At 45.1% G+C, this 14,176-nt stretch overlaps 1 protein-coding gene across 4 annotated transcripts in view; it reads left to right on the top strand.

Annotated features, from left to right (window-relative positions):
• Window positions 1–14,176, top strand: part of RMC1 (regulator of MON1-CCZ1) — a 29,449-nt gene that overhangs the window by 14,852 nt on the left and 421 nt on the right. For all 4 annotated transcript variants that reach the window (XM_012445019.2, XM_064379338.1, XM_064379337.1 and 1 more), the window contains exons 8-19: window positions 1,453–1,542; window positions 1,636–1,741; window positions 3,061–3,172; window positions 7,695–7,739; window positions 7,992–8,045; window positions 9,468–9,596; window positions 10,622–10,728; window positions 12,226–12,345; window positions 12,660–12,737; window positions 13,068–13,172; window positions 13,269–13,337; window positions 13,421–13,646. In XM_012445019.2, coding sequence (XP_012300442.1) covers window positions 1,453–1,542; window positions 1,636–1,741; window positions 3,061–3,172; window positions 7,695–7,739; window positions 7,992–8,045; window positions 9,468–9,596; window positions 10,622–10,728; window positions 12,226–12,345; window positions 12,660–12,737; window positions 13,068–13,172; window positions 13,269–13,337; window positions 13,421–13,646 — 1,241 coding nt within the window. The remainder of the gene's footprint in view (window positions 1–1,452; window positions 1,543–1,635; window positions 1,742–3,060; window positions 3,173–7,694; window positions 7,740–7,991; window positions 8,046–9,467; window positions 9,597–10,621; window positions 10,729–12,225; window positions 12,346–12,659; window positions 12,738–13,067; window positions 13,173–13,268; window positions 13,338–13,420; window positions 13,647–14,176) is intronic.

Here is a 14,176-nt window from a genome sequence, read left to right as displayed (position 1 = left end):
CGGAGGTATGTTTTTATTTGCAAAAGTGGATATCTCAGTTTTTAGACTTTGTAATGAAAATTTTAAGCACCCAACAGATACTAATAAAAAGAACTCCCATATGCCTGTATCTCTGATTCGACAATAGTCAAAATTTTGCTTCTAATTTACTTCTGATTCTTCTGTGTCCTAAAACAGTGGTTTCCAAACTTTCAAACTTTTTAGTAGTTAGTATAATGCTCTTTTCTCTATTTCTTCTTCTTTTTTGTTTAAAGTTACTCTTCTGTGGCATCCCTGTTTATTTTTTAAAATTTTTTTGGAAAGTCTTGCTCTGTCGCCCAGGCTGGAGTGCAGTGTTGCGATCTCGGATCACTGCAACCTCTGCCTCCCAGGTTCAAGCAATTCTCCTACCTCAGCCTCCCGAGTAGCTGGGACTACAGGCGCATGCCACCATATCTGCATAATTTTTGTATTTTCTGAAGAGATGGGGTTTTGCCATGTTGCCCAGTCTGGTCTTGAACTCCTAGGCTCAGGTGATCCTCTCACCTTGGCCTCCCAGAGTGCTGGGTTTATAGGTGTGAGTCACAATGCCCAGCCAGCATTCCTGTTTAGATGGCAAATAAAGTGAGAGCAGTCCTGGCTGAAGTGGAGATGGGGTCCTGTTCCCTCCCATCTTGGTCTCCTCTTTGTCCCTGGGCAGGCCAGCACAGAGTTTACCACTGGACTAGAATATGCATTCAGGAGCTATTCACAGCAACATTTATTAGATGGCACTTCATAAAAATAAGTAACAAAGGCTGAGCATGGTGGCACACACCTGTAATACCAGCGACTGGGGAGGCCAAGGCAGGAGGATTGCCTTGAGGCCAGGAGTTCAAGACCAGCCTGGGCAATATAGTGAGACCCCATTTCTACAAAAAAATTTAAAAATTAGGCAGGTGTGGTGGCACATGCATGTAGTCTTAGCTACTGGGGAGGCAGAGGTGAGGGAGGATCGCCTAAGCCTAGCAGTAGGAGGTTGTAGTGAGCTGTGGTTGCACCACTGCATTCCAGCCTGGGTGACAGAGGGAGACCCTGTCTCTAAAAAATGAAAAGAAAATAGTGATTATATTTTCTTGTTATTAAGGAATATACATTCATTATACAAAGCTTTGAAAACAGGAGAAGGAAATAAACTTGGCATATCACTCAAGGATAACTATTAACGTGTCTTTCTAATCATTTTAGACTCTATGCTTAGGTTTGGGGTTTTCTTTTAAAAGATTATGATCAAGCTATATGTAGTGTGTGTTCTCTTTTCTATTTAACTTTATAATACGCTTTGAGTAACTGCACTTTCTTTGTAAACATTTTTATTGGTAGCAAAATATTCTATTAAGGGAATATCTCATAATTCACTTAACTGGGATGCCAGTTAGAAGAAAGGAATTTTGAATGGCCAGATGTGATTTATGTCTCTTTATCTCTAATTAGATACGGGCAGCTGTATGTTCTCTTCTTGAGGCATCATTCTCGGACCTCCAACAGCACAGGAGCGGAGGTGGTCCTCTATCATCTACCACGGTAGAGTTCATGCTTTGTTTCCCCTTTCTCTGTGATTTTAAAATGTGAACTGCAGCTTGTTGATCTGCTTTTTTTCTTTCTTTCATCCTACAGAGAAGGTGCCTGTAAAAAGATGCACATATTGAAGTTAAATAGGACGGGAAAGTTTGCCCTGAACGTGGTGGACAACCTGGTAGTCGTGCATCATCAGGATACAGAGGTACAAGCTGTCTGCATTTCTACCAAAGTTAAGGTTGCTTAAAAGCCTTCTGAAAATTGGCAGCTGGGCATGGTGGATCACGCCTGTAATCCCAGCACTTTGGGAGGCCAAGGCGGGCAGATTGCTTGAGCCTAGGAGTTTGAGACCAGCCTGGTCAACATGGCAAAACACCATCTATATAAAAAATACAAAAATTAAGCTGGGTGAGGTGGCTCACGTCTGTAATCCAGCACTTTTGGAGGCCGAGGTGGGTGGATCACGAGGTCAGGAGTTTAAGACCAGCCTGGCCAACATAGTGAGACCCTGTCTCTACTAAAAATACAAAAATTAGCCAGATGTGGTGACATGCACCTGTAGTCCCAGCTACTTGGAAGGCTGAGACAGGAGAATCACCTGAACCCAGGAGGCGGAGGTTGCAGTGAGCTGAGACCACACCATTACACTCCAGCCTGGGTAATGGAGTGGGACTGCATCTCAAAAACAAAACAAAAATTAGCCGGGTATGGTAGTGCATGCCTATAGTCCCAGCTACTTGGTGGGCTAAGGCTGGAGGATTGCTTGAGCCCAGGAGGTCGGGCTTCAATGAGCCGAGCTCGTGCTACTGCCCTCCAGCCTGGGTGATAAAGCAAGACCCTATCTCCAAAGGAAAAAAAAATTGGCAAAATGTTCTGAATAAGACTAGAAAGTGCATTTATATACTAAAAGTTTTGGTCTTTCAGATGGAAATAGGTTTGGTAGTCTAAGTAGTTTAGAAAAAAGTGATTCTGTCAGTTGATTAAAGATAATTGTAGACTATTTCAGAAAGTAATGCTTGAGGGGATTTGACCTTTGGAAGAAGATGGGAATCCACTCTGTTCCATGAGTACATGAATTCTCTCTCCAATTGTGAGCATAGATAACACTGCCGGGGGATAACGGTTTTGAGGCCGTGTGGACCAGGACAACTAGAATGGGTCCTGTGGCTGGTCTTCTGGTATAAAGAAGCCATTTCCCTCCTATACCCTCCCAGAGGGTGGTGACACTCTCTGACATGTGAAGATGTCTCCAGTTGAAGTGACAGAGATCTGCTTAGGTCACTTTGCGTGAGCTCGTCAAAGGAGGCATGTCATAAATGCAGGAAATACTTGTGACAGGAGAGAAAAATATTAAAAGAGAGTTGTGACGTTAATGACAAATTCCTCCTCAAGTAAGAACTAGCCTGTAGGGAGGAAATGCAAACACAGGCTTTTAAACGGATCCAAACAGCAAGATGGGATGGAATGAAGGACTGGGCAAACCATGATTCATTTTAGCCTTAGTCTTGTCTTTCTCCTCCTTAGACATCAGTCATATTTGACCTCAAGTTACGGGGAGAGTTTGACGGCTCCGTTACCTTCCACCACCCGGTGCTTCCCGCTCGATCAATCCAGCCCTATCAGATCCCCATCGCAGGTAAAACAGGTTCTGCAGAGGAGTCTGTGCTGCCGTTTCACCACGTGGCTGGGTTCACCATGATCTTTGGCAGTCATGTTAAAAGTGGAATGAGGAGTCTAAACAGAGATGACCAGATCTGTTTGACTTTGCCAGGGGCCATTTGTTCCAGTTTTGTTGTTGTTTTTGAGATGGAGTCTCACTCTGTCACCCAGGCTGGTGTGCAGTGGTATGATCTTGGCTTACTACAACCTCTGCCTCCCAAAAGGTTCAAGATTGTGAGGTATTCACTTGGTTCAATCGCTTGAATACTTGTGAGAAGAGAGAAGGTTCAAGTGAGTCTTCTGCCCCAGCCTTCCAGGTAGCTGGGATTACAGCCATGTGCCACCATGCCCAGCTAATTTTTTTGTATTTTTAGTAGACCTAGGCTTTCACCATGTTGGCCAGGCTGGTCTTGAACTCCTGGCCTCAAGTGATCTGGCCTTGGCCTCCCAAAAGGCTGGGATTACAGGCATGAACCACCACACCTAGTCCCAATTTTTGTATTTTTGGTAGAGATGGGGTTTTGCCATGTTGGCCAGACTGGTCTTGAATTCCTGATCTCAGGTGATCACCTGCCTTGGTCTCCCAAAGTGCTAGGATTACAGATGTGAGCCACCATGCCCAGACTGTTCTAGTTTTTTTTTTTTTTTTTTTTGGAGATGGAGTCTTGCTCTATCACCAGGCTGGAGAGCAGTGGCATAATCTCGGCTCACTGCAACCTCCACCTCCTGGGTTCAAGCAATTCTTTGCCTCAGCCTCCTGAGTAGCTGGGACCGTAGGTGCGTGCCACCACGCCGGCTGATTTTTGTATTTTTTGTATTTTTTTTTTTTTTTTGAGATGGAGTTTCGCTCTTGTTACCCAGGCTGGAGTGCAATGGCGCGATCTCGGCTCACCGCAACCTCCGCCTCCTGGGTTCAAGCAATTCTCCTGCCTTAGCCTCCTGAGTAGCTGGGACTACAGGCATGCACCACCATGCCCAGCTAATTTTTGTATTTTTAGTAGAGACGGGGTTTCACCATGTTGACCAGGATGGTCTCGATCTCTTGACCTCGTGATCCACCCGCCTCGGCCTCCCAAAGTGCTGGGATTATAGGTGTGAGCCACCGCGCCCTGCCCTGATTTTTGTATTTTTAGTAGAGACGGGGTTTCACCATGTTGGCCAGGATGGTCTCGATCTCTTGACCTCGTGATCTGCCCACCTCGGCCTTCCAAAGTGCTGGGATTACAGGCATGAGCCACTGCGCCTGGCCTTTTTTTTTTTTTTTTTTTAAATGCAACTACTACTGATCCAATGATCTTATAAGCTAAAACTGTGTTGTGAAAAAGCATTTTCTAAGATAGATGAATGTTCTTGGGAGGAAATAGAATAATTTATCTTCCCTGAGCTTTAGAATGGATAGTTGTGATTACCTATTGATGGTAAAAGATGTTTTAATATTGAATACACCCATAACATTTTCTATTTGCCTAAACTCTGTAACCCTGAAATTAACTTTGGCTGTATGTTTGTTACTTGAACCTGGGATCACTTTTCTCTTTCTCACATAGTGATAAAGAGATGACAGTGTGATAGTGATGATGAATATTGCATTCTTTGGGACTGACAGTCATAAGTGTTTAGGCTTACCCAAATCTGTTCTCCTCCTGCCTGGAGAGGTGGGGGTAAGAAGTCAGAAGAGGGGAGGTCAGGAATTCAGAAAAAGGGAAAGAAGTCATTTATTTGCTTTGTTTTGCTTTTTCCCAGTGTAATCAATTTTAAGATAGAACTGAAACAATGGTCAACACACACTTTCTCTCTCTCTCTCCCTTTCTTTTTTTCCTTAAACAGAACTTTATTTTCTCACAGTTCTGGAGGCCAGAAGTTCAAGATCAAGATGTCTGTGGGTTTGCTTTTTTCTGAGGCCTCTGTCCTTGCAGGTGGCCACCTTCTCACTGTGTCCTCACAGGGTCTTTCTTCTGTGCCTGTCCCTCCCAGGAGTCTCTCTCAGCTCGCTTTTGAAGGAGATTGGAGTGCAGAGTTGGCTATTTGGAGGTTTCAGTGTGCAGGCCATAGTCAGATGGCTCACATTTGGAATCCTGGTACCAATGTGTTGTTCTTTGTCAGTTAGCACTGGGCGGGTTGACCCAGCTTGCAGTCAGGATTTCCTTGTACCTTTCACTCAGGCGATTCAGAATCGGGCTGTGGCTGAAAGTTTAGCAAGAGCACCATCATCAGCCTGCCTGCCCTGTCCTGCTGGATCAGCCAAAAGCTTAGTAACTTTCTGGGACAGTTGGAGGAAGGAGCTGGTTCTTACAGACGTTTGATTAGGTCTTTTGGCCTTCTGTGTTCTTTTGAGCTGCTTCCTTTTCCTTTGTAAATAATGTTAGCATTGAAAGAGTAGATTGTGCCAAGGGATTGTCTTGTGTCTGCTGCCTGCTTGGCTGAAGGTAACTGCTAGTGAATTGGGGAAAAAAAAGAAACATTTAGAACAAGCCTGTCCAGCCCATGCCTGTGGGCCACATGTGGCCCAGGACAGCTTTGAATGCAGCCCAACACAAATTCTTAAACTTTCTTAGAACATCATGAGATTTTTTTTTTTTTAACTCATCAGTTAGTGTTAGTGTAGTCTGTATGTGGCCCAAGACCATCATTCTTTTTCTTCCAGATGTGGCCCAGGGAAGCCAAAAGATTGGACACCCCTGGCTTAGAAACTTTAGCTCTGTTCCAGTGGTACAGGACCAGTTAGGAGGCATCAGGTTCTAACCACCCGGTTATAATGGAACAGTTGCGAAGCCTGGTCACAGTAATAGCTTGAGCAGAGATCGATAGGAGGAAGCCAGAAATCCACCGAGGATCTGGGAACCTAGGGAGTGTGGGCTGGAAAGTGTTTTCAGAGGTTAGTGACTTTCCTTTCGTTTCCTGCTGGGCCGTCAGCCCCGGCAGCTTGATGCATCTGTGTTGTCTTGCCCCTGTGCTGCCACTGGGTAGGTGTGCTCAGGAATTGAATGGGCTGTTTAGAAAGATACAACCAGCACTTTTGGGAAGAGTCAGCCACCTATTTTCCATTTTTGGCCTGTGAGACCAGTGGGTCTCAATCTGACTACATATTAGGATCATCTGGGGGGTTTAAAAACAAAAGCTCTCACCTGACAGTGTGCAGGTCAGTCAGAGGTCAGGGCCGTGCATTGGGTGCAGACCTTGACCCTTAGGTCCAAAGAGTGAGTGTTATTCACCAAAGGTTGTCTGCCTGGGCTGTTTCCTACTTTTGGGTGGTCTGTTCACTATGACCCTTTCTCTGACCAGCTGATTGAAACCTGCCTTCTGATTGTACCTGGGAAATTGGAACAGAACCAGGAGTCATGGTTGGCTTGTAGGGCTGCCTACATGGCACATGAGCAGTATAACTGGTTGCTAAGGGTCCCTGTCATGTGAGGTTTTGGGGGTCTGCTTCCCAGATGAACTCACTGTGCCTGGACCTATTCTGTGCAATGGATAATCAAGCTAATTATTTAGACATAAGTGGCTGGGTGTGGTGGCTCATGCCTGTAATCTCAGCACGTTGGGAGGCTGAGGTGGGCAGATCACTTAAGCCCAGGAGGAGTTTGAGACCAGCCTGGGCAACATAGAGACCTTGTCTTTACAAAACAGAAAAAAGATATCAGGGCATGGTCACATGCCTGTAGTCGTAGCTACTCCAAAGGCTGAGGCAGGAGGATCACTTGAGCCAAGGAGTTTGAGGTTAGTTATGATCAATTACTGCACTCAAGCCTGGACAGCAGAGCAACACCCTATCTCTTTAAAAAAACAACAAAAAAGGCCAGGTACCGTGGTTCACGCCTATAATCCCAGCACTCTGGGAGGCTGAGGTGGGTGGACCAGTTGAGGTCAGGAGTTCAAGACCAGCCTGCCAACATGGTGAACCCCCATCTCTACTGAAAACATAAAAAAATTAGCCAGGTATGGTGGCACATGCCTGTAATCTTAGCTACTTGGGAAGTTGAGGAAGGAGAATATCATGAACCTGGGAGGCAGAGGTTGCAATGAGCCAAGATTGTGCCAGTGCACTCCAGCCTGGGTGATAGAATGAGTCTCCATCTCAAAAAAAACAAAACAAAATATAATTAAGCTACGGTAAGCTACAAGCCACATTTATTTGAAACATTCTCCATCGATGATCTGGGTATTTGATTTTGAATCCTCCAGGTAAATCTCTCAGTTCCTTAATGTGCATATATAAGTGATCATAAGTCATCTTTGGTTATTAAAACCCAAACCACAGTGATTGAAGCCTTGATGTGTTTGCTTTTTCTTGGTGAGATTTTCATGGATTGTTCTCAACTCCTTCCCCCTTCCTCCCCATATGTGCTATCAGTGAGACAGAATAGTTCATTTCTTCCTTAACTACAATTGAAGAAACATTTCCTAATGACATTAAAAAGTATTGACTTTTGCGTCTTAAGTACTGGCGCTTGCAGCATTTTCTGACTGCGTTGTTGCACTTGTGTTGTCTCAATTTGTAGGTCCTGCTGCTGTGACCAGCCAGTCTCCTGTTCCATGTAAACTCTGTATCCTTTACTAAGGCGTTGGCACCGTGCACAAAAGGGAAAGTGGTTATCCTTACAGAGGGGCCCTGAAGCCCTTCCCTGGGCAGCTGTGAATAATGCTCTGAGAGCCACCCCACAGGCAGCCTCCCTGACTGTCCAGGGGCCCGGTGTCGAGGGTGGACTCAGCACATGGGCAGGGGCATGTGCTAATGGAAACTGGATTTGTCTTTTGTTTTCATCTATACCTGGTTTAGACTTTCCTATAACATGTGGATTCTTCATCCTGGATCGTCTTTCAACCTGACATCATCATCAGTGCAAGCCAAGGTAGGTCAGTGGGGACAGTTGTCATGTTAGAACATGGTGCTTGTTGACTTTGGATCCCAGTTGTAGCCAGGGACATTTTCAAGGCGAATCTGAGAAATGACCTCTCCTTTCAACCTTGGGAATGGGTTTTTTAAAATCAAGAACATATACTACTTTTTATAATTAAAGCAACAACTAAGAATGCCATTCCCCTGCTTAAGCCCATTCTGGAAAGCCAGACTCCATCCCAGGGTGGGAAGCCGGACTCCATCCCAGGGTGTCTGTCTCTCTTTGTGTCTCACGTCGACCTTCCCTCTAGTGCTCGTGCCCTTTTCTGTTCTGTGTGAGCCCAGGAGATGTGCTACTCTTTCTGGCCTTGCTGGCGAAGCCTCCTCAGCCTGTTTTCTCTTCCTGGGTAATGTCTTTATTAGAGAACTCTTATTTTTTTGAGGCAGGATCTCACTCTGTCACCCAGGCTGGAATGCAGTGGTGTGATCTCAGCTTACTGCAGCCTTGAGCTCCTGGGCTCAGGCAATTCTCCCACCTCAGCCTCCTGAGTAGCTGGGCCTACAGGCGCACACCACCACGCCCAGCTAATTTATTATTATTATTTTTGTGGAGACAGGGTCTTGCCATGTTGCCCTAACCTGTGTCTCTAATACCTCACCAAGGTGGTATTAGAGAATTTCCTATGTTACTCTTTAATCATCTGTGTATTTTCCTGCCTTTCCTCTGGGATTCTTGAGAATTTTTGAGGCAAGAGTTGGCCCTGATGCTGTAGGCATGCCCTGTATGTAGTGAATTCATTTCTCCCCTGTGCATCTCGCTGGTGGTTTCCTGTACAGCTGCTCCGTACCGGCCTTGGGAGAACTGAAAAAGGGATCACTCAGATGATTTTTATGTGGCACTTCAGTCTCCTGCAGAACCCCAGTCGAGAAAGGCCACAGCAGATGCTGGCAGTGTGGGTGATCAGTACATTTATGGGTCGATGAATGGATGAGTTATGATGTTCCAGTGACAGCCTCTAGAGTTACCTTTTAAACTCATGAGCCGTCGTCGGAGAAACCAAAGTACAGGACTGAAGTTGATGCCGCATGTGGATATCTTTTTCTATTTTAAATGTTAAAAGAGGGACTAGGTCGAGGAAAGTCCCTGTTTGGAATGAAGGGCTAGGGAGCTACACCATTGATGTGCCCCTGAATGCCGAGGCTACTTGGGAAGAGTTAGCCAGGTGTGTGGTAGTTTGGCCATCAGTCTTTCTGTTTTAGACATGCTCCTGAATGGCTTGGCTCTGCTCTGGTTAGGAAGAAAAAGCTACATTAACTGTACTTTGCAGCTTTTCATCACCGCCCCCACCCCCTGCCTGCCCCACAGATGTTTAGGGGAACCGCTTTTGTTATGGTTTGCATCATACTGTTATGTTTGCTGCCTCTTAAAATCCAGGTTACCTCTGGAACCTCCAAGTGAAACTTGAGCCCATAGTAAATCTCTTGCCAGACAAAGGAAGACTGATGGACTTTCTCCTCCAGAGAAAGGAATGCAAGATGGTCATCCTGTCCGTCTGTTCACAGAGTAAGTTGAATCCTTCCCCCTTGGTCTCGTTCCAGTATGAGGTCTGTGCTGCCAACACTTTTTATTGGGATGTAGGCTACATTGTTATGCCTTGTCTGTAACTCAGAGCCTAATTCTTTATGTGAGGGGTGGCTATGTGACGCCCTAGGAAAGGCTGCTAAATGGAAAAATGACTTGTAGAGATACTGGTAGAAAATAACAATAAATAGGATGGTTCTGAATCAAAGCAGACCTAAACGTGGGCACACAGGAGGGGAGTGGGCCACCACCCCTGGCCTTCACACACACCTCTTTCAGAATCCAAGCCACTCACTGCATATGTGTCTTCTTCAAGAATCCCCTACTGAGGCCAGGCATGGTGGTTCCTGCTTATAATCCCAGCACTCTGGGAGGCTGAGACATGAGGATTGCCTGAGTGCAGGAGTTTGAGACCAGCCTGGACGACATGGCGAGACACTGTCTCTACAAAAAAAAAATTAGCTGAGTTTGGTGGTGCATACCTGTGGCCCCAGCTGCAGAAGGAGGACTGCTTGAGTCCAGGAGGATGAAGCTGCAGTGAGCTGTTTATGCCAGTGTACCTCCAGCCTGGGCGATAGAGCAAGACCCTGTCTCAAAAAAAAAAAAAAAAAAAAAAATCCCCTTCCAATATGTGCTGTTGGTGTTTTGTTGTTTTTGTTTTTGTTTTGGTAGAGATGGGGTCTTGTTGCCCAGGCTGGTCTCAAACTCCCAGCATTAAGTGATCCTTCTGCCTCAGCTTCCCCACAGTGCTGGGAGGGATTAGGGGCGTGAGCCACTGAGCCTGGCCTGCTATAGTTTTTTTGTTTTTTTTTTTAACTGTAAACAGAAAGGGGTTATGAATGACTTCTAGGTGTCTGGACTTTAAAGTATTACATTTATTGGAGTGTCCTTTAAAGGCACTTTTGCATTGGTAACCTTTTGAGATTAGTTTTTATCACAGCAACATGTGGAAATTCTGAAGCTGACGTGAAGTCGGTTTGATCTGTGTGAACATTGTGCCTTTCCAGTGTTAAGCGAGTCAGACAGAGCATCGCTGCCCGTGATAGCCACTGTTTTTGATAAACTCAACCATGAGTATAAAAAGTATTTGGACGCCGAGCAGAGTTATGCAATGGTGAGTTACATGGAGTATAACGAAGGGTTCTCCTCCTCCATCCCCTCCCGGTATTTTCTAAGTAATTATGATGCAAAATTATTTCCTATGATTAGAATAATGTTACTGAGATTTGCTGCCTGCCATAGGGCAAGTTGACAGTAGTGGGGGAGTAGTCAATTCAGGGTCTCTGCATCCCATGAGCTGGAGGCTGCATTTCACTTCATGCCTTCACTGTTTTCATTTTTCCCGTCTGTGTTTGATCTTGCCTGTAGATCCTTGGTCTACTTGTTTTATGAATGAGAAAAATCAGTCTCTGCTTTGCAATATTTTGTATATTTTTCTGTTAAGCCAGAGCGAGGACTTAGTAAATTAAATTAGAAATATAATTTCTATTTGCCACACCTTTCTTTCCTTTTAGGATCTAAATAAGACTGATCCTAGCAGTTAGCCAGCATCCTGTTGAGATAGCGATGATTCAGTGTTAGCACTTGGCAGGGATGTTTGTAGTGAAAGTAATAACCATGGCTTATTGCTACCAAGTTCCACTGTATTACTTGTATATCATATCTTTTGAAGCCAGAAAGAAGAGAAGTTTAGGACAAGGAGAATGAATTATTTCACTTCAAGAATCTGATTAGTCCTAGGCTGAAAATGGTTTTAAACAACAAAAGCCCCAGAACTCCACTCCGCTTTAGCTGTTCACGGAAGGGTAAGAGGTCTGGGACAGGCTACTGAAGAGAACCAGTTGCCTGGATAGTGTCCATTCCCACCCTGACAGACATGAGGGATGGCTGAGTCCTTTTGGACCCTACTCCTGTGAGTGTCCTGGGCTGTGGGAATCAGTAGGTCTGATCCCAAGTGGCAGTTTCTGTGCTGTCCCACACTGTGTCTGCTCGGCTCCAGAAACTCATGACTTAGTAGTCTGGGCCAGTAACCAGCCACATGAGCAGCACCTGGAGTTTCTCGGAAATGCAGGTTCCCAGGCTGTACACCACAGCTATTGCACAATTGGATCGTTGAACTGCTTGAAAATGTGAGGTAAGGTTGTTAAGGTCTCACCGAGCTTTCCTATTCCGAAGGACTTGGGGTGCTCTGGCTTCCCACTTAAAAATCCCTGGAGACTCCATGCAGGAGCTACTCATTTATTGCAGGATCAGGACTTCATAAATCAGGGATGCAGCAGGCCATTTCATTTTTGCCAGATAACAAATGCCCATAGTCCAGGATTAAGACGCTTAGGAAGTTAAAAAATTGCAAGAGGTTAAAGTATGATATATCTTAAGAGAAAACTCTTCAGTTTCATCTACCATGAAGATTGGAGTATTTTCAAGATGACCAATTCTGACTTCCTAGACTCTCCCCAGCCAGCACAGGAAAACCGGTTTTATCTAAGTAGAGAAAGAAGTCTTCTGCTCATATCCTAGGTCCCCAAGAATTCAGTCCTCATGGTTGAACTGTAAACAGCACCCTTCCTCTAAGATGCTGAAGATCACAGTTTGTGGTTTCTTCTTTCAGGCGGTGGAAGCAGGGCAGAGTCGAAGCAGCCCACTCCTCAAGAGGCCGGTGCGGACCCAGGCGGTGCTGGACCAGTCTGACGTGTACACCCATGTGCTGTCAGCCTTCGTGGAAAAGAAGGTGGGCTGCAGCTTTCCGCCTGTTCTGGACTGAGAATGCTCAAAACAAGGAAGTTGAGGAACGAGGAGACTTCATGTGATTAGAATCACTGGTTTCCTTGGGTGAGGACCTAGAGCTGGTAGCTTGGCTTCTAATACTCAGGCCTAAAGCATAATCATTGATGGGGGTGGTTCTGGAGCGATTTGTGCAACACGAGTGAAAGATTAGCACGGGGCCATTTTAATGTGGAAACAAGGCGGAGGTTGGACAGTTAGTTACATGCAGCCCCTTTTGCACCTCTTGGTATTTATAAAACCACATTTTTTTCTCCCTAGGAGATGCCTCACAAATTTGTGATAGCTGTGCTGATGGAATACATTCGTTCTCTTAACCAGTTTCAGATTGCAGTACAGGTACCTTCAAATCAGCTGGTCCCAAGTTAAAGCAGCAGGAATTTAGAAAAAAAAAAAAAAGCATTGTCACTATCTTAACTTAGAAGATGATTCTTATATGCTAAGACAGGCCTGCCTCCCTGACTCGGAATGTTGAGTGACTCTCCTGACATTAGTTGGAATGGGAAGTGTAATGTCCAGTTGGGGTCTTTACCTGCTTGGTGAAACCACTTCTGGTAGAAACAGACTTCTACTTTGTGGGTTAGAATAGCCACAGTCCTCAGGAAGCCCCTAGTCTGTTGTAGCTGAATGATTTGGAAGTGTTCTTTCACTTTGTACTTTTTTCCTCAGCATTACCTACATGAACTTGTTATCAAAACACTTGTCCAGCACAACCTCTTTTATATGCTGCATCAGTTCCTGCAGTACCACGTCCTCAGTGACTCCAAACCTTTGGTATGCATTGCCAGATTTTTACTTCTGTTGTGGTTAAAAACGGAAAATTTTAACCTTTAACTCTCCAACTGACGCGGGTCTGAAAATGTCTTTCAGGCTTGTCTGCTGTTATCCCTAGAGAGTTTCTATCCTCCTGCTCATCAGCTCTCTCTGGACATGCTGAAGGTAACTGATGTGTCAGGTTTAGACTATGGAAACTTGCTCTGTTCCTGTTTGCACTGACCTGGACTTCTCTCCATTATTCCTAGCGACTTTCAACAGCAAATGATGAAATAGTAGAAGTTCTTCTTTCCAAACACCAAGTGTTAGCTGCCTTAAGGTTTATCCGGGGCATTGGTGGCCATGACAACATTTCTGCACGAAAATTTTTAGATGCTGCAAAGCAGACTGAAGACAACATGCTTTTCTATACAATATTCCGCTTTTTTGAACAGCGAAACCAGCGTTTGCGAGGGAGCCCCAATTTCACACCAGGTGAGAATACAGTAGCAATGGAAAGACTTCGGGTAACCAACTGCAGCCTCAAAGAGTAGCAGAGGGCACTGGTGTGGGTGAGGACTCCTGAGTTAGCTTTTTTGTAAACAGCACAATTTCATAACAGCCCACCTAGCCCTCAGCCCATTATTTGTAGTAGTGTGAGTTCAGTATGCTGACGGAATCTGAATTATGCTCTGGAACTCACCGAGGAGGCATGTTTTGAGTCAAGATACATTTAGGACCCAGATCAGGCACAGCCCATCTCTTATAGCAGATCTTGGAATATCTCTTAAAGCCAGGAATAAGATAGCAAATGGTGGCTAAGGGTTTTAAAGGGCCTGGGGCTTATTAAGGCTTCAGTTTTATGAAGGACACACTGGCTGATCATTCTCATCTCCAAATAGTTATAAACTCTAAGACATCATCTTCTTCAAGATAGGGAAGGATCAGGACTCTCTAATGAGACTATTTTAGGTCTCACCAACTTTTCCTAGCTTAAGGTAAGATGGCATTTAGTTACCATAAGG

This window comes from Aotus nancymaae, unplaced genomic scaffold (genome assembly GCF_030222135.1).
Source record: "Aotus nancymaae isolate 86718 unplaced genomic scaffold, 86718_ANA_hifiasm-v0.15.2.pri h1tg000020l, whole genome shotgun sequence".
Classification (NCBI taxonomy): Eukaryota; Metazoa; Chordata; class Mammalia; order Primates; family Aotidae; genus Aotus; species Aotus nancymaae.
The sequence above is the reverse complement of the archived record's forward strand: the minus strand, read 5'-3'. Positions and strand labels throughout refer to the sequence as shown.